Genomic DNA, 27,260 nt, shown 5'->3' with positions numbered 1-27,260 from the left:
GGAAAATGTTGCACTGGTGACGTTTGGCCCTCGGGTTCTCTGAGTCACTGCTGCGGTCCCCGTCAAATATGCAGAGTGGTCGTCTAGTGAACAACATCATAATGGCAGAAATCTCTGGGCACATTAACATAATCGGGCAACGGGCCCCGGAATGGTGATGGGACGGTTCTTCTGATGCCGTTCTGATGCCTGGATGCCTGAATGCCAGTGGCAGTGGCAGCTGAACAACATCATTTTCATTTGCACCGAGCATTTTCCCAACGCCCCACTTTTCCCCCCGCTTTCCACTCGAGGCAACGAAAACAAAAACAACAGCGCCGGACGACTGGGTTCGCGATTGTTTGGCGTTGGTGGAATAAACAACGCGACGTGTCCAGTGCAGGCGAAATGAACAGGGGAGTGGCGGTATGGGGGGTTAATGGGGGTTCTAACAAACGACAGTGTACGACAGTTTGAAACCCGCAAAGTTTTCGCTTACCATGCACTGCTCCCTTCGGCTCTGACCTCTTGACACTGGCAAAAAATGATGGTTTTTAAAGGAATACCTTCAGTTATTGGCTATAATATAAGGGAATTTCCTAATTAATCACATAGAAATGAAAGAAATTTGGGTCATGTATCGGATTTCATTTATAATATTAATTGAAAATATTAAGTAAATATAATTTGAAGATTTGTTTTGATGGTTTTATGGAATTTTAAGTCATCCCACAGAAGCTAAAGTAAAATATTATTAAATTTTAAAAATTATTTTTGATTTATTCCTTAGAGTTGTGAAATGGTGATATTTATTATAAAGGTTGTAATAGTTGCAAACTATTCGTAATAGGTGCAGGATTTTTAATCAGTAATTTCTCTCAGTGCCTCGTTCTATCTCCCTTTCGCCTGCTCTCGTTGTGCACGCGCATAAATCAAAACAATAAAGTTCAAGCGAAACAATGACGACGACGATGATTATGATTATGACGATGATGACTCCACGATGACGACAACATCGTTGACGTTTGGACAATGTTGACGTTGCTCCGGTGCCCCATTGTTTTGCGATCCACTGCTGGCCCAATCCCCACTCCTCGGCTACCCCATCCATTCCTCATTCCGCATCTCCAGGTCCCTGTTTCTGTCCCTGTCCACTCTATTGATGCGCTGCGACAAATTATGTCATTGAACTGCACTCGCCCTGGTTTTTCTGTTTGTCCGCCGGTTCTCCTGCTCGTGTCAAGCTAGAAATGAAAAATTACACTGCCAAATGCCGAAATTCCCGACGATGATGATGTACGCGCCGGGGCATGCCTATGAATAATATTTATTTGATGCAATTTTTCCAAGCCGTATATTTGCCTAGTTGAATTTTGATTTGCCAGCAGCAGCGGAGCCCAGCAAAACTAGGACAAACAGTTCAGTTTGTATACCCCGAAGAGTTGTTTATATTGAAGAAAAGATAAATTGCGAAACCATAAACATTGATTTTGAAGCAGATGCAGATGCAGATGCAGATACTTGGCAAATTTATTAAGGCCTCATGGCTATGGCTCTGTTAAGAAATCAAAAACGTGTTTCGAGATATTTAGCCCAATTTAGGCAGCCTAAATCAAGTATACGCCACATGGCCACAGCCAATATGCATTTAAGTGAACTGTGATCCAATTCCACAGTTGACATTAATTCAACAATTATTAATGGCCATTAAGCAAACTGAAGCAACAACTCAGGCCCCCAATGAGAGGCAATGTCTAATGGATAAAATATTTTTATGACGCTCCATGCCATAGACGAGACATACCCCGTAAACTGGGACATTATTTATTGCTTTTACATGAGGCAGGGCCAAAAAAGGCCGTGGCAATAACTCGCTGACGGAGCGAATGGATGGAAAAGTGGAAAAACGGGGTGGTTCCGAGTGATAAAGCTTTTTGATGGGCCACCGCCGTCCCACAAAGGAGAATGGGGAGTGATGGGTGGGCCAGGACGAACAGGACGTCCAGGACTTTCTCATCACAGGACCTCCGTGGCATTCCCCCATTGGCCATCGTGTGATGGACACTTTGCGGATGACCCCGGCTTTTGTATATTAATGAACATTTCTCTCCGCCAGACGCCTCGATCCGTTTCGCCTCCAGACCTCCGAGGCCTCTCCGTCGATTATGCGGCAAACCACTTAACCGTGTCCTGGATACACCGCTCAATCCTGCCTCTCCATCGTCCTTTCCACTCCGTTGATGTTCATTATGATAATAAGTGTGTGCTGGGTCCCGGTCATCGAGGGGTTAACGTTGCGTGCTTAAATGTCGCCAATTGCGTGTATCTCAGTTCTCAACCGATATGGGGTTTCTATAAATATATAATACATATCAATGCACTTGAAAAGAAATCGAAAGATTGGCTTATATAAAAAAGATTGAGTCATTTTAAACTTTACTTACGGTCCATGGCATTCAACTTGTCAACTGCAACTGATTTAAGATCTTACCTAAACTTTTTGATGGTGGTTTTGTGAAGAGATTTCTTATGGTCTCCCTTGCTAATATTTACTAAAAATGAACTAATTATTAGAAATACATATTTCCAAGCTCGCTGATCCCTTCCGTACTCGCCTTATATATGATTTTTCCAGAGTGCACATATACATTTATTTTATATGTGGCCACACAGCCTGCCTGCATGTGCACACCGCTGTGGGTTTGTGTGTGTTTGCTCCTCATAATTATGCAGCTGGCTTAATTATAAAACGTTACTCTGCAGTTAACCTGGGGAATTAATTTATACAACCAACAACAAGGCGGCAACAACAACGATGAGACCACGAGATGAGCAGGGGGATTTCCCCATTTATAGGGGGGGGTACGTTCAATCACAACGCCAGTTTCAGTTTCAGTTTCAGTTCCACAGTTTATAGCACCAGGGCGGCGAGTACGGCTTTCCATTATTACATTGAGTCCGGGTTCATTAACTAATTTTAGCGCACACAAATAGCATAATAAATTGATGAGAAAACTGGGCGATAGAGAGAGAGGGGGGTTTCGAAATTTGCATTTGTGTGTGTTACCATAATGGGCGAAATTGGGCTTATATTTGCCTGGGTTTGTTTAGGCCCAGGACAATGTTGGTTTCCAGGGGGTAAATATAATGCCAGCACTAAAGCTTCAAGAGATAAAAACTATTAGTCCAGTGAATGGTGATGAGCCAGCGATTTCCTTAACTTTAATGACTTGATTAAGTAGAACCTCATTTGCTTTTTGTCCCCCCACAAAATGGATACTGCAATTATCTCTAATGGTTAAACAAAGCCATTAACTGATTAGGATTTATTGCAGTCACTGCTTGTTATTTAATTATCCATAGGGGAGCTTGTAATATTTTTTTGTCAGTGTAACGGGCACATGCCGATTAATTGAATTAACTTGGTGCTTTTGACTTAGCTCAAGGTCTTTCTCGAGCTATACGCCCTGAGTTCCCGTGGCATTGGAATCACTTCTAGCGCTTCATTTGCCTCCATCCGCTGCTTATCGCGTTCCAATTGATTGCACACTTCAGTAAATATGTAAATAATTATGAAAATGAATAATAAATAGGAATAGGCACTGTGGAAAGAACAGGTCTTACTTGTAAGGGAATGAAAATAATGGTAATCTATAAAAATATAAAATAATTCATCTTATATAAAATTTGAATAATATTTAAAACTGTCAAATAAATAGAGTTGCTATTAATGATTTAATTTCTTTAAAATTGTATATTAGCCTTTTGACAGACAAGTAAATTAAGCTCTTTTGAAAAAATACATTTTTTTTAATATAATATATTTCTTATAGATTTCTTAGCAGTTTAAACCGATTTCAATATTTTTTCAGTGCACAATGGCGCAATATTTGTAGACGATAGGAGAATAAGAGAGAGTACTGAATTGAGCTTGACTTTGTTGACTTAAATCTCCAGCGGCGCACAAATTGGGCCAGCAATTCGTTTTCTTTTAATGGACGCCCACGTGGCTGGACTCCGGTTTTCTGCCCCCAACTCTTCCCCGAATCATCGACGACGTTTCATTTCCCTCTTGTGGAACCATTGAGTCGCAGGGTTATTGTCAATGTCTGCTAGTGATTTTGGCTCTTGGACTCTTTGGCGAGAGATACCGAAACCAAACCGATCCAAACTCATGCCATCTCGACCGCAAAGCCAGAAATCCATTCTGTGGCCTGTGGAACACCTCTCCCCCGGGATCCCCTTTCCCCCCCCGATAAATCCCCCAAATGTTGCAAGTGCAACCAACAATTTGGCTAAGATTTCGGCGTGGGTTTGTCGGAGGTGAGCTGAGGTGGCCCACGCATTTTGCCTTTTGGTTTGAGCCACACTGAATGACAGTAAAGCCTCAAATTGCAGACAAGCGAGCCTGTTTTCAGGGGCTTTGCGGAAGGGGGGGCGGAAAATTGGTAGTGCAAGTCATAAGCCATGAAGCTGCGTTGGTGTTGGCTTTCCTTGTTGTTTCGCTGTTTTCCCTCGGTTTTTCGTTTCGGTTCTTTGTGTAATTGACCGGGCGTGTAACTGGTTTTGACTTGTTATTGGTGGCGGTTACCAATGTTACTGCCTCTGCGAAAGTTTCTTGCGATATTCAGCAATATTCCGAGTATTTCTTTCATATCTGACCCATTTGTATATACAATAAAAAATACAAGTAACCTTTCTTGGGACGAGAAATAATAACTGGCAGTTTAAGAATAATCAATTAAAAATGTTTCTTAGACTTAAAAAGTCTTAAAAAAATACCTCAACTGTAAAAATTGCTTAGCAAATGCTTAAGTAACCTAAGGCCATACAAAAATTAAATTTTAAAACTGTGTATATGAAATTTAAAATGCAATTCATTTTGTCCAAGCTTAAAATATACTGCCTAGAAATCTTCTTTAAATTTAATGGATTTTCTTAAGCCTCTCAATTAAATTGTCACAATTTTGTGTGTTGAATACAGCCCTAAGCGATGACTAAGAACTTTATTATAATACCATTTCAAGAAAAAGAGTATTTCTTAAGTTTGAAATAAAGATGCAGACAGCTATTTTAAAGTATCTTTTAATTAGGTCTGCAGGGGCCAAGAAATATATATGTATTTTATCTTGAGTTATTTCGACCAAATTATGTGGGAATAATTTATATGCAATACAGATATCGAGACTGCAGGCAGCGCCCGAAATAGAAAATCTCGAATTCCCCCTGCGATTTTCCACTCACAACCCTCATTAGTAGGAGACTCGAGCGCAGGGCAGACAGTTTTTCAATTGTGCAAATTGCTCACCAGAGCCACAGCCTCAAGTGTTGAGCACTTGAAAAATCCTCGGATTGGAAACCACCCCCCTACTCGGCGCCTCTGCCTCTAAACTCCCCCTCCGTTTAGCGAATCGAAATAAAAATCAAAGTGATGTAAAATACGTTCAAACACTTTGGACTGGCATTTTATTGGTGCCTGAGTATTTTTAGACAAATCTAGGTCAGTCAGTCTGACAGGCCACGTGCTTTTGGCCCACTCCATTTCCCCCTTTTGGCCCAAATCAACACTGTAAATCTACAAATGAACATATTGCAAGTGTCCTCCTCATTCCTTGCCAAACGTAACTTCAATTTGCGGCTGTGTGAAAAAATCGAAATAAATTGTCACAAAACTTCTTCGTTTCTGCTTTATGCTGTATGTAAAGTGCATTTAAATGTTTTGCTAATTAAGCAGTACGAAATATCTGTACAAATGTGTGGAAAAGAAGTGCATGTTTTATGATTTTCTATGCCCACTTGAGAGTTTTCCGTTGGCAAATGGAAATTCTGAGTCTGCAGATGAAGAGAGAGCAGAGCTTGAGGCCAAAAGTGAAGGAAAAACAAATATAAAAACCATTAGGCAAATGTACATGGATAATTGACAGAAAAAAGGAAAACCAGCAAGCTGCACAATTAAGGGGCAAAGTGGGGGCAAATGCTGGAAGGAACAGAAACACTTAGGAGACACTTCGGTGACACTTGACATTCGTCGAGCGAGAGAAATATGGGAATAAAGGAAATTAAGTTATAAACAAAAGAACAAATTAATCTGACAACTGTGGGAAAAAGTCCAGAAATACAAATATAACTTTCACTTGAATTCCTAACGAAGGAAAGATATTGCAAGAATAAAATTCTTTACAACAAGAAACGATTTATTTATGAGTAGTAAAAATAATTGGCAGATACTATAAAAGAGTGTTGAAGATAATATTTAAAAAAATATTTTAAAATAGTTTATTATCGTATTTTTGCACAGAACATTAAAGGTTTTAATAAATTATTATTTAACCGATTAGTTTTGTGAATAATTAGTAATGTAAATAAATTTAATAAAGAAAATATGGTTTATAAATAAATTACTACTCAATCAACAACTGCAGTTATTATAAAAAACTGTTTTGTATTCAATATACAATTTCTTTATATTTTTATTTTATGCCTGCCTTGTCATTTCAACTCGCATACTAAATAACTAAAAGCATCAAATCACTACGTCTGACAATTAATCTGTTAGCCTCAACAAAAACCAGAAATCTAAGAACAAACCTCAAATATACAGAATGTGTCAATTTAATTGTCTTGCCTAACTGATTTATAGCAACATTAATAATGAAGAGACTCACACAGAACATTGAAAGAACATTAGACGATGGAAATTCCAAGGCAAAGACGCATAGTCGGAAAGGCGCTAAAGTGTGAAAACTCATTAAGATACAAATTTGTTTATAGGTATATATACAACACACATTCTCGTTTATTTATTTTTTCTTTTTTTGGGAGTGCGGGGGAGTTGTAAATTCTTGCCCACGCATAATGGAGTGGAAAAAAGGGGTGAAATCTATATGGAAAAGGCAATCAGGCATGGCGTCATGTAATGGAAACGCAAAAGTCACATTCATCAGTCAAAATAATAACCAGACAGAAACAGAAACTCGAGAATTCAGACTTGAGGTCTTGTCTTGTCAGTTTGGTTAAAGCCAAAGTCATTTGTCCAGATTTTTTTTTCTCCTGCCTGCCCTGTTTGTTTGTACACGTATTGTATTGTAGCCTGCATTCAATTTACTAAAGACAATTGATTTTTTGTTATTATTGCCGGGCACAAATTGAAAACGATTATCAATATGTTGGCCATTGACAGGCGGTTTCAGCCGGGGGATTGGTGCAGGCATGAATGCGCGAAAAACTAACAAGAGCACGAAAACAAAAAATAAAGAAAACGGCACAAAAGTTGGGAAGGGAGGGAAAACAAAGGCACAACAAACATTCGCTGACTGATAAATGGTCAGCACAAAAGGGCCAAAACCGCGGGGATTGGTATTTTCGGGGTGGTATCTCGGGGGTGCCCTTCATTGTGCTGCCCAATGTGGATGCCACTGCTGTTTGCCACACGCCTCAGTGCAATTTAGGGAAAAATACGCGGAGGGAGACTCGCATCGTCGCTCCATCTCGAGGAATGTAAACAAAATGTATCGTAAAATGAATAGTTTTTAAAACCATTTTTCGAGCTGGGGGAGAGGGCCCTAGGATTGAAAGTGTGAAAACTTTAAATCGTTTTCTCCCCCTCCCGTACTGAATTCGAAGTAAACATAAAACACTTTCGAGAACTCACACTGCTAATGCGGATAAACTGTGTGAAACATGTGCGATTAGCCAGATATTAGGGAGTGACAGCACCTTAGAGATGGAAATAAATGCTCTAAATTAGTTTGATTTATGCGTAGCATTGCACATCTGTACAGAGAAAGAAATGATCATGGAACTCTATGGCATTATCTAATATTACTAAAATCTTTAAGGTTTAAAACAAAGAATCCTTGTCTTAAAAGAAAACATATAGTTACTAGAAGTGTATGTATATATTCTTAAAAGTTTCAGCTTTATAAATAGAAACCCCTACAATAATTATAAAATTGTCTTAGTTTTGCAAACTTTGCTATCATGTCATACAAGAAGAAGTTTGAGGTAAAATGCATACAAAAATTTTAGCCATTCTCTTGTTAAAATATTTTATATGCATGCATGTTTCTTTTTTCCTTGCTATGTTTGCGCTATCTTCAAGGTAGATTCTTGGGACTGGCTGATGAGCAAATCACAGGCAAACAAATAACAATTGAATGTTAAACTTTAGAGAAACCCCAGAAAAGAAAACCCAAACGAAAGACACAGATAGACTCGGGGGCAGGACAACTTTTGGTTTGTCTCGCTTGGTTTCCCGGGCAATTGAAGAGGAAATTAAACAAGTTTGCCTAACGAAGAACGCGCAGAAAGTTTTTTGCCAGAGCGCCTTAAAGTATGCGGCATCATCAGAAGAAGCAGAGCACGAAGGAAAAAGATGGAAAAACCCCTAGCAAAAGCTTTCCCGACAACAGGCCCCAACTTTTTCTTTCAGCTCCTGCCTGAGTTTTCTTCTACTGCTACTGCAGCAATGAAAAGCGGAAGATGGGGGCGTGGCAGCATTGTCACTGCTGCTGCTCCTAAACTTTTTGAATCAATTTAAGTTTTGACATTTTAATGATAAATTTGTAACATGCAGAGGAAAACAAGGGCAAGGAATGCCTGCGATGGATGCTGGAACCCTCTTGCTTTTCGCTGTAATTCCTGTTGCGGCTCCTTTTCGAAGTATCCAGTTTATAAATTGCTCTAAGTGTTTCCGAAGAAAAGGGGGCAAGCGGTTTGCTTATGAAGTGAAATGGAGTTCGAAGTTCAGCGTTTAAATTGAAAAGTGTTCGCAAGTGAAAGGGTTTAACTTTCGCTGATGCAAGGAGTTCACACGCTTAGATTTCTTGTAAATAGTATGGATTTACTTTAACTATTTACTTATAAGAAATATTATTATTAAATAGATTTTTTCTATTTTCTTTATTTTTGGTAATGTTTTTCCGATACCTTTTCCAATAATTCAAGCCATTAAAGCTACTTCGCGTATTTTTATCCACCCTCTAAAACTCACATAAATACGTACTTATCTGTTGTGTTATCGGGGAACACATGTTCGAGTATGTTTATCGAGGACATAACATCAGGACAAACATTGTTGGCCATCTAAAACTCATTATTGACTCATTTCGACGGGCCATAAAGCGCCCCGAAGTATGTTGTCTTTATTTTTTGGTTGACAGCCGGCATCCATTTCCAATTAAACCGAACACTGTACACCAAGTAAGTTGTGGGGGGAGTATATATATGTGTGTAGAAGGCCATTAAGACCTTTGTAAACTGCGGCAGGCATATGCACTTAATGGCTAAGCACACACTCACAAGGACAAATTCAGGGTAGACCTCGAGATATATTCGTATCTGTGTCCCGTATTGCGGCTTTGGCAATTTGTCGCTTTATTTGCGGCTTCCTTAGCATTTTGTTGACATTCCATTTGAGGAGACCGCGCCACCAAATTGACAAGTTTCGTTGGCAAACAGTTGGGAACCCACGTTATTGTGTAGCCTTAAGCCTGACGGGGGGAACTAAAAATAAAGTGTTTGGCGCCAGGGCTTGGCTACCGAAATGCAACCATCAATTAGTTCTGATAACGATAATCGATAAAATGTGACACATACAATTGAAAAGGGGCTGACAGGCAAAGGTGCCACGAAGCTATTTACAAGTGGAGTGGGATTTTATTTGAACTGAAAATATAATTAAGCAGTGACTACTCGAATTTCTGTTTGATAAAATGGCAAACAAATTAGTGTGCAATATAATCTGCAACACAGTTTTCGATTGCTTTTATTTCAATTTAATTTTAAATTGTATACCCACTACAAACAGTTCCTAGTAATTGAAAATGAGAGAGAGCTTTGCAATGTTTAATATTAATTTATCTGCATCATAGATTAATTATTATTTCTGTTTGCCATAATCTTTAGTAAGTTAACAACCACTTGACCTGCTAAGATTAGAGAACTTATGTGTAAACAGAGATATACGATTTTTTTTAGCTGATAACGACTCACTGTTCTACTATTAAATCAAACATATTTCTTAAAGCACAAGAACTCCACAGTTTTCGTGCTTACCAAACCAACTCTTCGATGACAACTCTTTATTTATTGTGTTTTTCTATTTTGCAGATAAGAAGACGACCCACTGGGACGGCAGTCAATGTCTGATTGGGAGTGGACCGTCTGGAACTGGGTCTCTTCCGTCTTTATATGACTGATAATGGCCGTCTGCCCTGCCCAAAACCACAATTGCAACCACAGTGCGCCACCACAATGGCCAAACAAAATGAATATTTGAAAATTTGGAAACATATCAAGTGGCGAAATGAAAAGTAAACAAAGCGAACTGAATTATTATAAAATCGAGATTTATGCGAGAGAACATATAAAAAATACACCCGTATTTATAGAATAAACTGGGCAACTGGGAAATAAACATTCATGCAACGGAATCGAAGTGCCATAGTGAAACGCGAGTGTTTGCAAGTGGTTTGCTCTGTTTAGTCAATATAGAATCATACAAAACATATCGCCAATTATATAGATATATATATACATATATAATATATAGAATACCACCGACCAGCCAGGCAGAGCATCGACAATATGACAATATCGGGCGGCAATCAACATAATAACAATGCAAATCGCAAATATGAAAAACTCATTAAGCAGCCGCAGATGCAATTTGGAACGTCCGTGACCGGAACCCAAACGGATGTGAACTCCGGCGGAGATGCGAATGCGTCTGATGTTGGCCAGGACTTTAGCAATTTCAATAAGCATTTCGGCAATGGTCATGCCATCACAGATCGCACAATGCTGCTGCCTTTGGAGGACGATGTCACCACCGCCGGCGGCGGCATTGTCACGTACAAGGGGAAATCGAATGGGAATGGAAATGGAAATGGAAATGGGAACGGGATCGGGAGTATCAGCCTGGATTTCAACGGCAGTCCTACCTCATCAACGTCAATTGGCATCGCCGGCAGTGGCAGCAGCAGCAGCACCACCCACCTGACAGGTGGTGGCGGTGGATTAGGTGGCGGCTCCGAGCCAGGCGGCTGGTTGTGCCATTGTTGTAATTTAATTGCACGTCGCTGCTTTGGCATCAACGTTCGACGATGTGTCCTGGCGCTTTTGGCCATTACGGTGGTTAGCATTTTCTACTACACGCATTATGTAGATACGGGCGTGTTTAATGGGTGAGTACCGGATGAAATGAATCAAAGGATGACCCCCATTGACCGGGATGCAATGCGATTAAAATTGTGGGTCGATTGTGTTTTGGGAGATGACAGGAGCTTTTCGGTTGGCTTTCAGTGGTTTCCTAGGCGATTTTAATTTGAATATCAAAGGAGGATTTGAGTATTCCTAATTTAGAATATGGGAGTCATTCAAATCACTAGGGTTTTGAAATTCCGTTAAAATATCAATCTAGGTGTCTAGAACAATGCAGTGAATAAAGGATAATCTTCTTTCTGAATGAATTTATTTTACTTCTGTGCTTAAGCTATAATGTTGCATACTTTTAGACACCTAAAAATGGCATTTAACATTTTAAAGTGATTTTAAATCTCTTGAGTTTTGTGTGGATTTTTATGGATTTTCATATTTTGGGTGATATGTAGTTTTAAATTTCTAACCTTTTTTATTTCTTTTTAAATTAGTTTAAATTTTCAAAGCTTTATAAAGTGGATTAAATCATTGGTTCGGTTCAAAACGGCTTTGCCATCCTGTCCTTTAACCCTATTTTATTTTCGGACCATTTCAGCGAATTTTTATTGTGCTCAAGTGGCGTCGATGGCGAAAATGCACTTCATGTCTACTCTGTTCTGCTCACTTTTTGTGGCCCATGAATGTGGGGAAGCGTTTTGATGTGCGCCGTGTTTGATTGGATTTTTTGTTCATTTCCAAGTGGTTTACGTGGGGGAGTCAGGGAGGCGGATTGTTTTCAATATGCTCCAAATTAAATTAAAACAGGTGTGTGGCTCGCCAAAAAAAAAGGGAAAAGTAGAGGTATGTGTAAATTGAAAAAATGTTTATGTGGAAAACCCTTTTTATTTTCTAGTAAACGGAAAGTCATGTTGTGTGTGGCGGAGATTTAAAAGGATTTTCAATCCGAATTTCGGTTAGCTCACGCGAAAACTAGCCCTAAAATTTTAATGCCTTCTATGCGCTTCTCAAACTTTTAAGTCCCATTCAATTTTTTAGTACCCCAAAGTTTCACCTGGCCGCCCTAACAGCCTTTCGCAAATCATCAAGCGATTTTTCTATGGCTTTTTGCGCCAGCGCCAAAGAAAAGAAAGGAAAGTTTCATTTTCCACCCATTTCTATCGACAAGTTCCACTTTTGCTTGAGTTCAGTTCAACACCTTTTTGGTTGGCTTCATGCTCAAAGAAAACCCGGCAGCAGCACCTGGGGTTTCTTTTTCGGCTTCCCGTCTACTCCATGACATACTCGAGAATAAAACTCATTTGGTGCAAGCTTTTCGCATAGGGTGAACTCCGAAGTGGTCCTCGAAATGGTGGGGAGGTGGAAAAAAGAGTGGGATGGAAAAGCGGGAAAAAATATTGCTCATAATTGTGCGCGTAACTAAAGAAGCTTTTCCCGGCTGTTCGCACTAGTTTCCAGTGTGTTCTTTTTGGTGATTATTTGGTGCGAGTTGAGAATTTTCTCCATTTTTGAAATGAGAATGGCGGGTGTATATTAAATTTTTCTCATGAAATTTTTAGCTGGCTGCCAGGCAGCAGTTATTTTGCTCACCTGGCCGTTAGCAGTTAGCTACTTTTGCGCGCAATTATGGTTTACAAACAGTTCCACCGAAACCCCATTGCATTCCATACCCCGCAGTAGTTGCACAAACAACCAGCCAAGTTTTGATTACTTTCATCAAGCGTTTGCTGGCAGTAAGATTGCTGCAGGAGCTGGTTGCGTGGGCACGGTTCTTGTTCTGGTTTTTCTGTGTTTTTCTTTTTTGCCCCTCCTTACTTTTCAACACGCCAGCTAAACCAAGAGAAACAACAACAACAACAACAGCCGGAGTCCTGTCTTCATCCTGGCTAGGTAAAATGTTATTTACATTTTCCAAATGCCAGTTGATTATTAAATATTTACCCTGGTCGGGCACTTGAAGTTTAATTTACGGGCCAAGACTGTGGCAAAGTTCATTAGTTGGCTAAGTGGGTTACCATCAATCAGGACCAAAAAGGTCCTGCCTTATATTGAATAGCCAGAGTCCGAGTAATTGTAGACGACATGTGTGTTTCGTGTGTGTGGGTATGATAAATTTTAATGAATTCAGATGGCCTGACTACATGATTGTTGCATGCGTATGGCTAAAGTGGGGGTGTGTGCATGTGTTGCCGAGTAGATGCACTTAGAGAAACCAAGGTTATAGTACATGAATTCCTTAAAAAAATAAAACTTATTTTTTTGTAGATTTTTTAAGGAATTATCAGGTTTTTAATGTACATGAAATCACTGAGAATTGAAAACCTTTTTAACTTTTCAATAAGATTTATATAATAATTGTTTTTTTTATTATTTTAAATAATAAAGTTATAATTTAATTAAGATTATATATATATTTTACTTCCACTAATAAAAAATGCATGTATGTAAGCATCATTTATTGTAAAGTTACCAATCTGGCAACTCTAAAAAATCAAATGAAAGCATGCCAATCGCAACCAACTTCATGTGATACATATAAATAAAGCACTGTTTCCACTAGTAAAAGTTTTTAAAGTGCATGCCGTACTTCTTATGGTTATTCGTCTGTTACGTGCAAAATGCGGAAACAAGTGACGTGCCAAGTTTAAAGCCTGCCCCTCTCCTTAATCCTGTGAGTGTGTGCCTGCGTGGGGGGGGAGTATAGGGGCGTGCGTTTTGTGGGCGTGTCCTGCATCCTGGCTTTCGCTCCTCCGCTTCTGAGGTTGCCCCTGTGGCCATAGACGCCAGTCAGAGTCTGATGTGCGTGTTTGTTTATGCTGTCTGTCATTATTTGCACTCGCACACCCACACAAAGCCACTACTAGGATCACCCACACAGATAACCAAATACACACACACACACACACACTCCCTGGCATATGCATAAATGCATTTGTTTTTGTTGTTGTTCCTGGCTGCCTTTGTAGGTGCAAAACGCATTTTGACAAAATGCAAACGTACGTGATTTGCATGAAACTGAGTGACTGACACAGAGGCGGCGATGTGGCAGAAAGGGGGGTGGCTGGGTTGGCTGTGTGCTAGGTGCTAGAGGGATGGACAGCAGGAAACACCATCCTGACACGCCGGCAGTAATTGATTTGTAATGCAAAACCTGACAAATCTCACTGCAAAAGCTCACCAATTTACATGCATTTTTAAAAAGATGTAATTTCTAATTCCGCATTTAAATGAAGTGCCAGTTGCAAATTGGGTTTTGTCAAATAAAATTGGATTACAAAACTGTTAAGTACTCAAATTGCAAGAATTTTCTGGAAATAGATTCATTTACATAAATGAAAATATCTCGTTTCAATTGAAAACATTTTTGAGGAGGTTGGAATTATTCAAACGTCCGTCATAGCATTCATAGCATTTTATCATATTTAATAAATAAAAATTGTAAATGTTTTATGTTACTAATGATTGGAATATTATAGATATTATAAATTTTATATCATTTTATCATCCTTTAATAAATAAAAATTGTAAATGTTTTATATTACTAATGATTGGAATGTTATAGATATTATATATAAATAAAATTCTGTCTCAGAATAAATACCCAATTAAAAAGTTCGACATAGAGTCAGCTTGAAAATTATAACTAAATTAAATAGCGCGGTCAAAAACCCCAGACAAACCATTTAAAATATTTGTCAACTTGGTCAAAAGTCCCTTAATCTAATACGCTTCGCTTTTAATTTAAATTTGAAATTTGCCGTGATTCACTTGGCTAATTTAGCTGACAAATGCATTTATTTAGCCGTTATCCTGCGAATGCGCTTTCGACTATCTGGTCGCCTGTCACGTGCAATCACAACGGCTGTCACCAAATAAACACGTACATATAAACACACTCTGCCCCATATATAGTGCACATATATATATAGTCGTACTGCGTCTAGTTAGAAACATTATTTGCCTTGCGTGCTAAGTGCGATAAATGCAATTTGATGTTAGATGTGTTTTTTGGTTTTGTTTTTTCCGCACAGGACTAAAACTGGTATGGCTTCGCTATAAACGCCAAATGCCCCTCGATAATCAACACATAAATTACTGCCGTCGGTCGAGTAATTTGAGCGTAAACAGCAGCGAGTGTTTTTGTTTGCGTTGTACATGACATATACGTGATGTGATTCACATTTGCGTGCATTAATTGACTAAATATTTTAATTGAAAATGCGATTATAAACGACAAATGGCCAGCGGCCAGAGACCCTGGACACACTTACTCACACACAAAGATCGATTGAATGAACGTTGTTAAAATACGATTACATATGCGTATTTGCACAAATCCATTGGGGGAAAAGAAACGAAACGAATCGAATCGAATCGCTTTTAAGGATTCCAACAGGACAACCAACTGGTCCGCGTGTCGAGTGCTGCGAAATGCAATAAATAATTACATTTATTTGCTTTAAATGCAATTACAAACAAACAAACAGAGCCACAAACAAAAGGACAGGCGCTGGGCTGGGCGACGCCTTTTGCATATCCCGCGCCGTCTGCCAATTTCCCGACTTTTCCCCGTTCACAGTTCATTTGGCCGAGTGTCCAGCAGCCAGCAACCAGCATCCAGGATCTCCCAGCGGGAAGTCCTTTTGCCATCCTGTGCTCTTCTCGTCCTGCCCTGACATTTTCCCACTCATTTCCCGGCTGCAATTCAATTGAACTTGCCTTGCTTGATTTATTTAATTAACTTTTTTTCCCCGGCGACCCCACCGCAATCGTTGAGTCGTCGATGTCGAGGCTTTATTCCAAGTGTTTTCATCGGTTCCCATTCTGCAGACTTTCATCCTCATCCTCAATCCTCAATACTCAATACTCAATACTCATTGTTCTTAAGTGGCCGCCTGCCGGAGAAATTCTTAATGCTTGAGTTCGAAAATATGCGAGCCGAACAAAGGGAAAATACTTGACGCACAATGGCTGTACAATATCATTCAATTTGCCATTATAGCTTTATCCCAAAGTAAACCGTTTGCCCAAAGGAAAATCTTCGGGAATAAGAGTATTGGTTTGCATAAAAAGATATGTATGGGCAACTAATAAATAAGTATTTACTTCGGCTAAATGTAATCAATATGTACAGGCTTTATTAACCGAAAATAATTGGATGGTTCGTTTGAAAGCTGAAAATTAGCCCTTTTTTCAAATTATCGTATTAAATGCCAACAATTGTTAAATATCAAATGATTTAAAATTTTTAATAATAAAATTAAGAGAAGTTTTGTTTCCTTTTAATTCTTTTTGAATGAGCTGCAGCTAAAACCCTCTTCTTTGCAAATCTATAAAATATACTACACCAAAAAAAATTGTCATAGAAAATAAACAATAATGGCATTAATTCTACACTGTTGAGTATATTTTTCGAGTCGATAGGATAAGTAATAACTTAATACTTTCCATATTTAAATTTAAATTAATTGTTTAAAAAAATAATACCACAGATCCAAAATATAGACTCTTTAACATTAAAATGAAGCTGTTAAATATAGTCTTTAAATAATTTAAACTTGAATCTATCTATCAGTTCTGCCTTTGGCATACTATTAATACAACCGGTATAAAATCCTAACTTTCTCTTTTTTTTGGATGTAGATTAAGGGAAACAGTTTATTGCAGCACATCCTGTGGGTCTTCTGGCCACAATGACAGTGCAATAATGTTGGATCTGCTATTGCAGTCCTGCCCCAAAGTAAACGTTTTCCCTGCACTCCAGTTTAATTTACTTTGTTCTGACATTGACAGGCTTCGACCACAAATCGCCAGCGATATTTCTGGCCAAAAGCTGCGCTTAGTTTACTCAGCCAGCTCATTTCGCCGGCTAGCTTCTCTTTGCTTTTACCATTTTTGTTTAAGTGGCCGCTTTGTCTTCTTTCCCCCAGTTTAGTTTGCTTTTTGCATTTGCCCAGCACTCTTCCCTTTTTGTTTGCCGTATTCATTTTCTTTTTTGTGTACTTTTTTTTTTTGGGAAGGGGAGCGAACTAAATATTTTTTACGTTCCTTTCTGTCCTCAGATATCCTTTTTATATAGCTTATACACATATCCTTGTGCTAGATTCGCATTTTATTATGCATTTGCTGCGGCGGCTGGGGTTGCCCCGTTTTTTCTTGTTGGTTTTCCTTCGGTGAAAATCTGCATTACGTATGCGCCCCGTTGGCCGCGCTTCTCCATTTTGCGGCTGCTGCATTTGCTACTTTGCAAATTTATTACAAATTTTTACATACGATTTATTGTCTGAGCAGCGGTGCTAGCCCAGCAACTCGCAGTCATAATATTCTGGGTCATCCTATTGTGAGGAGGGAAAAGCTTTAAAGTCCCAGGGGTTACGTATTTTCTGAAATGTATATACATATATATGTATGCCCTCACGGATTCAATAAAACCGTCCCGCGTCATGTCTTTCAACTTGACTAATAAGCCTTGGCCACGCTCATGGCCGTAAGCCTTTTCCTCTGCTCTGTTTGGTCCCGGCTTTTCCTCACTTTTCCTTCAGTTTTCCTCCCTGGTTTTCCACCGCCCAGCTTCGTTGACAGTGCAACATTTGCAAGAGAGCAGCGAGCAGCGAGCTGCTTGCCAAGTTTGTTGCACGCCCGCATAAATAACACGTCGCAAATGCATAAACTGACTTTTTGTTGCCTAATTTATGCAGCACAAAAGACGAAACTACAGCCATGCGACCCCGCCCACCTCCTCCTGCCGCCCCTTTTTTTTTTGGCCACGCCCACCCGCCTCTTGGCCAACGGAAACGGAAATTTTGTGCTGTGCACAAATAAATCAGCGAACTGAGGGGCCAGGCCCAAACAGAACAGGTTGCACGAAATGCAAACGAGAAGGCTGAGCAAGCAGCAAAAATTTCTTCATCATGCCGAAGGACTCAGCATCAGGAATCGCAAAAGTTTCGCCCTCCACTGATCAACTATGAAAACGTCCTGTAAAGGTTGCGAAAGTAGGAAATAGTTACTTTGTTACTTCTACTGGGGAAAAAGTGAGAAACAAAAGTGGGTAAGAGCACTCAGTAGCGCAAGATAATAATCGATATAAGGTCATCTGGATTTAAACAAAAGAATACAACTATATATGTTATATTATTATATTATACAAATTTATTTTCCGCAACCTTTCGTTAATTAACTTTCACTCATTCACAAATTATTAAAGTCCAAACGGCAGAATTGCGTTTTTCAGGCATATATTTCACAGCCTTATACCTATTAATAGAGCTATGAATAACAAGTATTTTACTGAAAAAGTTTTCTTTAAGTTCTTGACAGTTCATCCAGAATTTATTGCCTATTAGCAGAAAATGGAAAGGAAAAGTTGTAATAAGAGGCATGCAAGAAATTATTTCTAAGAAAAGTTCAATTAGTAGTAAATAAAATGGATTAAATGAAGTTACGCTTTTATAATGAATTTATAAAGTGAACTCCTGTTTATTAAAGATATTTCGTTACTTTTGCTAGCTGATTTCGTCTAATTATATATAATTCAATTTGCATTCCTTACCTTCAACCAAAAACAGAATTAATTGCATTTGCGAAACTTTTTTACCCGCACACGTAGAAAGTAGAGTTAAATTACATTTTATTTTCCGTTTTTGGATGCCACGTTTTAGGTGTTCTACCGAAAATATTTCGTTAACTCACACAAATTTCGCATAAATTTGACATTCACTTGGTAACTAAAGAAAAACTTGTACATTTTATATTTATAGGGATTGTTTTGATTTACCGAGTGCTCTCGCATTACATTTTCTGGTACTTTTTACCATGTTCATAGGGCATTTGTGGGGTATCAAAAAAAAAAAGGAGATAGGAAAAGAAGAACTATTTTCGGTGGACCCACCTGGTTTATGTGGACGTGTGTGTTTTGGGGGTGCCGTGTGTTGTATATATGTGTGTTGTGTTTCCTATCTAAATATTTTGTTTTGGCAGTGTAAAAGTTTTGCCAGCCTGCCAGGATTTGGACGCCGTGCCGCCCGCAAGGCCTTCGACCCATTTTTGTAATGCAAAAAGTATTTACAATCTGCAAGGCAGCCAGTTGGTCCTGCCTGCATGTCCTGCGAACGGTGCCTTTCCAGATTGCGAGGCCTGGCCTAATAGGTTTTTGTTAATTTTGGGGATTTCACTTGAAAGGCGCTCAGCAAGGGGATTTTACACATGTTGCCGCTTTCACCTAAGCGCTTTCTCTTTTTTCCATTATTATTTTCTTCCTGTTGCAATGGACTGCGCCTTGCTAAAGGTTAGACGGAAGTTACAAGGATATGTGGAAATTGCAGCTTTATAATAAAACGCTCGACTCGCACGAGAGGGATAAAACACTGTGAAGGGCGGACACCGAAGGCATGATAAAATCTAAATAGGAAAGTTGCCCAGGTCAAAGGTGATTCTCAGGTAGTTTTAGGGCACAAACTTTTCCACTCCTATGAGAAAAGTTCTGACCCACACAGAGACAGACAGAGACGGCCACGAGGTAGGTAGTTTAGACTACTCACAAACTTACATTAGATAGCTCAGTTTTCAGCTCGTTGTTGGTTTGTTAATGAGCCACATTCTTGGCATTTAAAGAGGACGAAGGAGCACAAGGACCCAGGAACACCATGCAAATGAAGATATGTGAGACTAGCCTGGGGATGAGCTGCTGAAAGGGCGCACTGAGGAAAAATAACATTAAATTTATTTAATAATTCTAATTAATTCAAACAAGATATGATCCTTAATTATTGCCCATATATTGTTAACTTCTCTTTATCAAAGGAAAAGTTAAATATATTAACATAAGTACTGGAATGGGTATTTTGACACTTATTATATTTACAGGAGTTATGCTTTGGAATTTATAGCTTTATCAGATATTGATATTGATATATAATAAATTATAATTAAGTGCACAGGAAAAATGCAATTCCGATTATTTTTCAAAACATTTATTACAAAAAAGTTCCTAGTATGATTGTTGTTTTAAAATATATTAAAATCGAAGAACTGTTTCATACCATAAACTTAAATTTAGTATTTAATTTAATTGAAATCTCCTAATTTTTCTCCGTGTCGGGTAGCAAGAGTGGTATTGGAAGGCAGCTGGCGGTTGGCTTTTATCTTGCGGCTGCCAACAGGCACCGGCAAACGCAACATCAAGCCAACGCTAACGACAACCGCCAACGATGTTTGCATATTACGCATACGCAGCGTTGTCGCGTATCTCAATTTGGCTGCCGTTGCCACGAATCCCCCTGCTACTTTATACTTTTGGCCTGCAACATGCGGTGTTGTGTCACAGCTTCTCCCTGTTTTCCATCCTCGTTTTTCATTCCCCCAAACGAAACCCCCACCGAAAAATCCCCTCCAGCACGCGCTCGACAAAGCAAATACAATAAATGAACGCCGGCAGCGCCTCATCGTCTTCATCTGGAGCGGAAGAACAGCTCTCCACTGGCAAGTTTGCCGCCTCTTGCTTATCTACCCTCCAACAAAATGTTGCATTTCGGGGCTTTGTGCAGTTTGCCATTTTATTATTTCCAGCATATTTTTTTATGCATGAGTTTTCCCTCTGACAGCTCCAAAAGTCAACGTCTGTTCCTTTATATCATTTAATTGCTTTGGTAAATGTTTAAATATTTGAGCTTTTAGAGCGGGTTTTCTGGGCGTTTTTACAAAGGTAACAAAATGAAGGGAAGCTGTTGGCTTAAAATTTAGCATAGTTGAAGGTGGCTTGGGGAAGGGTTGTAAAACGCTTTGTACAAGTTAGAACAAATTGTTGAGGGGATTATTCGGAGGTAACAACAATGTTAATGGATTATTATAAGATCTTAAATTTGTAATACGAACTTGTATCTTCAGAACCCAGACTTCTAATATATTTCTTCTCTATTTTCTAGTCTCATCCAACGCGACACTCATCCCGCTCCCATCATCAACTGCCGCATGATGAACTCGGGTGGCAAGCACATCCGGGATGCCTCCCCAGCGCCAGATCATCGTTCCGAGGCTCGATTACGAATCGATCCCAAAGTGCTCGTTTTTGTGGAGACCACATATTCCGGATTGGGCAGGGACATTGCCGAGCTGCTCGTCTACAATCGGATCAAGTAAGTTTCGCAGGGCCAAAAGAGAAATCATAGACAATTAGCTCTGGCAAATTTGCATAATTGCAAAGGCAGCGATGCGGCGATAATTATTACACTCAAAGTAACTGGGGAAACGGAAGTGGTGGCGTAACCAACACCACGATGCACACACACAAGGATACGGACCCGGACAGGCAAAATGAATGGCGAGTGCCAAGTGGGGTCCTACGGACTCTGGACTCCGGAATGCTCTACTTCCATTTCGGCCCTTCTGTGTCCGTCTGTTCCTTTTGCTGCAGGCCCCCAGACCATTGTCAATGTTGACCCAATTTGGGTAGTTGGCCATAAAAAGGCAGGTTATGAAATTAATGCCAAGCTATGCAGCTTCTCCCTCCCTCCAAAACCCCCTGTAACTGTCTGTCTCTCCGGTGGGGAAGCTCCTCTTTGCTGCTGCGGGCAACCAGCAAAGCATTCCAGTTTAATTGGCAACTTATGCTTTTGTGGTCGAGTGGCCTGCCAAACGCCGCCGCCGCATCCCGAGCATCCTTGCCGAGGCATACCATCCATATCCATCCATCTGGGCGGAAGTCTCGTTTTCTCTGGCCAATGTCTCACCTGCCCCGCTGCCGTTGCTCTCCTCACCTCACCACTCGAACTCGACTGGCTCACATGGCTCCTCTGGCCAAGTCAGCAGTTTTTGCCTCCAGTCAGCCAACAAAGTGCTGAACTTCAAGGAGGAGTCGAGTCCCTTAGGGATGACTGTGAGCCATAAACACACAGGGTCTGCCAGCAATGTTGCATAATTCGAGAGCCTTTTAGGATGTTAGATGTTTCCAATTAAATTATGTTCGGGTAAAATACAAATACTGAGGTATGTATAAATGCTGTGAAGCTTAAAATGAACTTGATAAAAACAATGCTGAGAGCATGTAGTTAAAAACTTTTTTTAGGCAAAAAATAATAGTTTAATTTAAAAAGAGTGCGTAGCATATTGTATAAGAAGAATTTTGACATTTTGTATGATTAACTAAGATATTTTAGGATATCTTGGATAACAATACCGTTGAAGCTTTGAAAAGTCTAAAATTATAAGGAACTTGGTGAAGATATTCGGAAATTATTAGAAACTTAGAGAAAAGTTTCTGAAATTATAAGGAACTTAGAGAAGACATTCAAGATTTTTAAAATATTTATCCAGTTTATATAGCTCTCTAAGAAATTCGTTTAAAATTCGTATAAGCTAAATGTTTTACTTGATCTTAATGATTGAAAACTATAATATAATGTATTTCTAAAATAGGTAATTGGTTTATAAACTTGACTTATTATTAAGTGACCAATTCGTTACTAATAAGTATACATTTACATTTAGCGTTGTGATAAAATATTAAATAAAATCAATATCAACCACTTTAGGCAGGTCTTTACATCCCAAAAGACCGTTTTCTAGAGCACATGTTAAATTAATGCTTAAAACTCAATTGTATTTAACCTTTCAATTACTTTAAACCATTTTAGGCAGCTTTATATCCCTCAGGGTATTTCGAATTCCCTATTTTTGCCGGCTCCTCTTTCGTTGCCTACCTTCTGGCGCACAAAGAGTTATTCTTTCCTTGGGTTATGCCTTTGTAATTCTCCCGTCGACTGCCTTATACTGGTGTGCCTGTGTGGGTGGACGGGTATCCTCAGTGTGTGGGTGTGAGCCATTCGAGCCCGCCCAATTGGTTAACCGCAGTGACCGCAGGATGCAGCCTCCTGCGAATAACCGCAATTATTATACCAGCTGCACTTTGGCACCGGGGCGTGGCAAACTTTTCAATACCATTTTTATACAACTTTTTTCTTCACACTCTTTGGAAATGCACGACATACATGTTTTTGAATTGTGTAAATTGCGGTTATAGCCAGGGCAAGAAGAATGGTTCGGGATAAATGGATGGATGGAGAAAAAGAAGACCAAAAGCCAAAAAGGCTGCCTCCAAAAGTCAAAGGGCAAAAATTTCAATTTGCCGCAGCTTTTGTGGATGTTGTTTGGACTCCTCGCCCTGCTGCCTTCCCTTGGCTTTTGTGTTGTATAATTAAATTTTGTCGTTATGGCAGAAGGAAAACTAGCTGCTTCCCTAAGACTCTCACTCCTTGAGCAGCAGACAAGTGCTTCAACTTTAATGAGATTTCAAGTACAAATAGCAACAGCAATGGCATTCAGTCAGCCGTAGAACGGGGAATCGGTTCTCAGTCCTCTACATTTCACCCCGATCCCCCAATCCCTAACAAGTTGAGTAATGCCAGCCATTGTCTCCCGCGCTGTAACCAAATATGCAGGCGAATGACTCTCATGACCTAATCAACTTGGCCATATGAGCCCCGGAGTATCTGGGTGGGTCCTTGATGCTGCCATCACTCCCACTGCTTATCAATGACTTCATTAGTGTACTCTTCAGTGACTAGTCTGCTGCCTCCTTGGCGTTTCGGGTACTCCAAACTTTGCCCCAAGCCCAGGAGGGTGAGACAGAGAGCAGGGCAACAAATTTCATTAGCATTACCATCTCATTATTGCTGATGACTTTTGTGAGGGAGTTGAAGTGTGTGAATATCACAGAACCGAAAAGAGAAGGGATGCGTACACAGGAGCAAACTAGGATTATTCTACAGCTATAGCTATCTATAGATCTTAGAACGCGAAATTCCTCCAGAATAATCTTAAATATCATGTATGATCGTTTTGTGATGAAAAACACGGAATCTCGAACACATAAATGTGTTAAAAATAAAAACTAAGCCCTCGTAATAAATAAATATTTCAATGTAGAATATTAGAGACTTTAAACACAAATGCATAAAGGTATCACACGTCTAAATCGGATTCGAATAACTCAAGTTATGAAATTTAGAACTGCAGTTTTTGGGTTCTGTTCTGAAAGCCATTGGAATTACGGAAAAACCGAACATGAAAATGGTTTACAATTTTGACCCTCATAAAAAATAAAAATTTTAATGTATTATATTAGAAAATTCAATTCCAAATTCATAGAGGTATCCCACGTTTAAATCGTGATCCAATTACCCAAGTTATGGAATCTAGTAGTTCAGTTTTGGGTACCCATTCTGAAAATCATTGGAATTACGGAAAAACCGAACATGAAAATGGGTTACAGTTTTGACCCTCATTAAAAATAAAAATTTTAATGTATTATATTAGAAAATTCAATTCCAAATTCATAGAGGTATCCCACGTTTAAATCGGATTCCAATAACTAAAGTTATGGGATCTAGAAGAGCAGTTTTGGGGTCCCATTGTGAAAGCCATTGAAAATACCATAAAATCGACATGAAAATGGGTTAAAATTTTGACCCTCGTTAAAAATAATAATTTAAATGCAGATAATTAGAAAATTTCATCACAAATTCATAGAGGTATACCACATCAAAATCGGACTACAATAACTTAAGTTATGGAATTTAGAAGTTCAGATTTTGGGTTCCCATTCTATAAGCCTCTATACGATAAAATCGACATGAAAATGGGTTACAATTTTGACCCTTGTTTAAAGCTTATATTTTAATGTATATTAATAGAGAATTCAAGCACAAATTCAAAGAGGCATCCCACGTCTCAATCGGATGCGAATAACTCAAGTTATGGAATGTAGATGTGCTGTTTTGGGATCCCATTCTGAAAAACATGGAGCTACAGAAAAATCGAACATGAAAATGGCCTAAAATTTTTACACACAAAAAAAATAAAAAAATTTATGTATAATATGAGAGAATTCAACCACAAATTCATATAGGTTTCCCACGTCTAAATCGGATTTGAAAAACTAAAGTTATGAAATTTGAAGTGCAATTGTGGCTTTCCATTCTATAAGCCATCATAAGCCATCAGATCATAAATATGGCCTAAAATGTGTACCATTAAAATAGGTAAAAACAGATATTTGAGGGGTCAACTTTGTGGTTATAACCCCTTTTCTCCCTGTGCATTAAAGGGGCAAGCGAAAAGGAGTGCCCTGTCAATGCAGTTGAAGTTGGTTCCACTGCCTGGAGCTGTACAGCCCTACCATCCCGACCGCTGCCACACCAACTGGCTACAGTTGTCGAAGGCCCAGGCAATCAAAGTTGTCGGTGGCGCCATGGCAGCCATTATTGAAATGCGTCCCCTGGAATGTAAGTGCCTGCGTGTGCCTTTGCCCTTGCGATTGCGTGGGCGGGACGCAGGTGCATTCAACGGTCGGATATCTATGCCACGGCAATCCTAGAACTCGCTTTTCCCATTATCAATTATTTATGAAGCGAAGCGACGCTGCTCATTGCTCCCAAGTTGCCACTCAATTAGTCATGAAAAATTCACCCGGTGACTTTCCAAGTGTCGCACTTGTCGTATGCGTAATGCGGCAGTGCTGCGAGAACTGAAGCCTTAACACCGAAGAGTATCCCTAAATTTATTCAATATTTGCCAGATTCCCGACTGCATTTTAAGTAGGTGGAATATCTGAGATTTGCCCTCTTGTTAATGGACCTTGGCTACAAGGTTTCTCGCTTTGTTATCGCTCCCTATTTAGCCGCTCCAATTAGCCTGGCCAATTGATTGATTGCCAGCTTTTTGGGGGGCTCTTTTCTCTTCCTGCTTTTTGGCCTTTTTGTATTTTATTCCCACCCCTGACAAATGGCCAACGTTGTACATACAAATTTCTGGCCAAAAAGCCGCGCGCGCCAGGAAGTATGCAAAGTTTTGCGAAAGTTTTTACGCCCGGATTGCCGCCATTTGTGAGCTGGCCAGCCTCCAAAAAAAAAAAAAGAGGGAAATGGAATGGAGGTCCCGGCTGGGATTTGCGAGTGTTAGAAGGCAAGTTTTCAGCCTCTAATGCACCGTGAAATTCTAATGAAATTTTCCAAGGTAATTACGCGGCCCAAAAGACATCGCCTCAATGGTTTTTAGCCATGGCATCGTTTATTAAATTGCCATTTATAATGTGCGCAAGAGGGGGCGTGTGCGTATTCGTGTAATAGCTACTTAACCTTATTTTCAATTTTTGATTCGGCTTGAGTTCAGTCAGAAGGTTAGGGAAGGCAAGTCAGGCGGCTGACTGAAAGCCAAGTCAGCAGTCAGTAGTCAGCACACGGAAGTTATCAGCAGCCTTGTTATCATTTGAACCCACCGACCCCACTTTCCCCAAACTGCCACGCCCCCGTTTCGCCCAGCAGGGGCGTGTGTGAATAATGTAGCATGCTTTTGTGGTGGCTCAGCCCAAAAACTGCGCTCATCCTTTTCGCTTATTCCGGGGCGCTGATTGCGCCACTGGGAGCCTGAACTTTTTAAAACGCGAAATGGCAAAAGGCGAATAACGAACGCCAGACCCAAAAACCCACTCCTCATACTCCATCCTCAACTGACGTCAATTCGCGCAGACACATGGCAAGCGCCATAAACAGCCACCACAATTGGAAGCTTGCCATGGATGGTAGCAAGGACTTGGCTATAGGATCTGGCTCCCCTTTTCCTGGGTTTTCCGCTCGCTTCCTGGGCTTCCTTGGGATCCTCCTAGTTGCCCCTGCTCCTGCCGCCCGCCTCGCCGCACTTGGTTCGTCATAATCACACCCTTTTCGCCAATGTTTACTTTAATAATGTCGCGGAAAATTTTTATTTTCAATTTTTCACAAGTCAATGGAGTTTAACCAGCCACCAGGCAGGCAGACTATCTGCTGTGCCACAGTGGGAATCAATGGGCTGCGAAATTTGTAGAATTTGTCAGGAGATTGCCAATTTTATAAATATTCGGAAGTATATCTATTAGGGATAAATACATAAAATTGTTTGGAAATTAAAGCTTTTTTGGTTATTAAACAAACTTGAGATTTTAAATTAACGATGAAGGTTTCCAAAAAAAATATTTTTAAAATACCTGAAACCTTTGCCCTGAATTTAATTCACTAAAAATTTTAACCGTGTAATTTGTCTTTAGTAAATTAATTATTAAATTCACGATGAAAATTTCTAAAATATATTTTTAA

The 27,260-nt window shown here is 39.6% G+C and overlaps 1 protein-coding gene across 1 annotated transcript in view; it reads left to right on the top strand.

Annotated features, from left to right (window-relative positions):
- LOC119552971 (bifunctional heparan sulfate N-deacetylase/N-sulfotransferase) overlaps positions 1-27,260 on the top strand; it is a 60,270-nt gene that overhangs the window by 20,813 nt on the left and 12,197 nt on the right. The window contains exons 3-4 of the mRNA XM_037862983.1: positions 10,090-11,165; positions 21,060-21,269. Of these exons, the coding sequence (XP_037718911.1) occupies positions 10,567-11,165; positions 21,060-21,269 (809 nt within the window). The 5' untranslated portion in view covers positions 10,090-10,566. The remainder of the gene's footprint in view (positions 1-10,089; positions 11,166-21,059; positions 21,270-27,260) is intronic.

The sequence above is a fragment of the Drosophila subpulchrella genome, chromosome 3L (assembly GCF_014743375.2).
Source record: "Drosophila subpulchrella strain 33 F10 #4 breed RU33 chromosome 3L, RU_Dsub_v1.1 Primary Assembly, whole genome shotgun sequence".
NCBI lineage: Eukaryota > Metazoa > Arthropoda > Insecta > Diptera > Drosophilidae > Drosophila > Drosophila subpulchrella.
The sequence above is the reverse complement of the archived record's forward strand: the minus strand, read 5'-3'. Positions and strand labels throughout refer to the sequence as shown.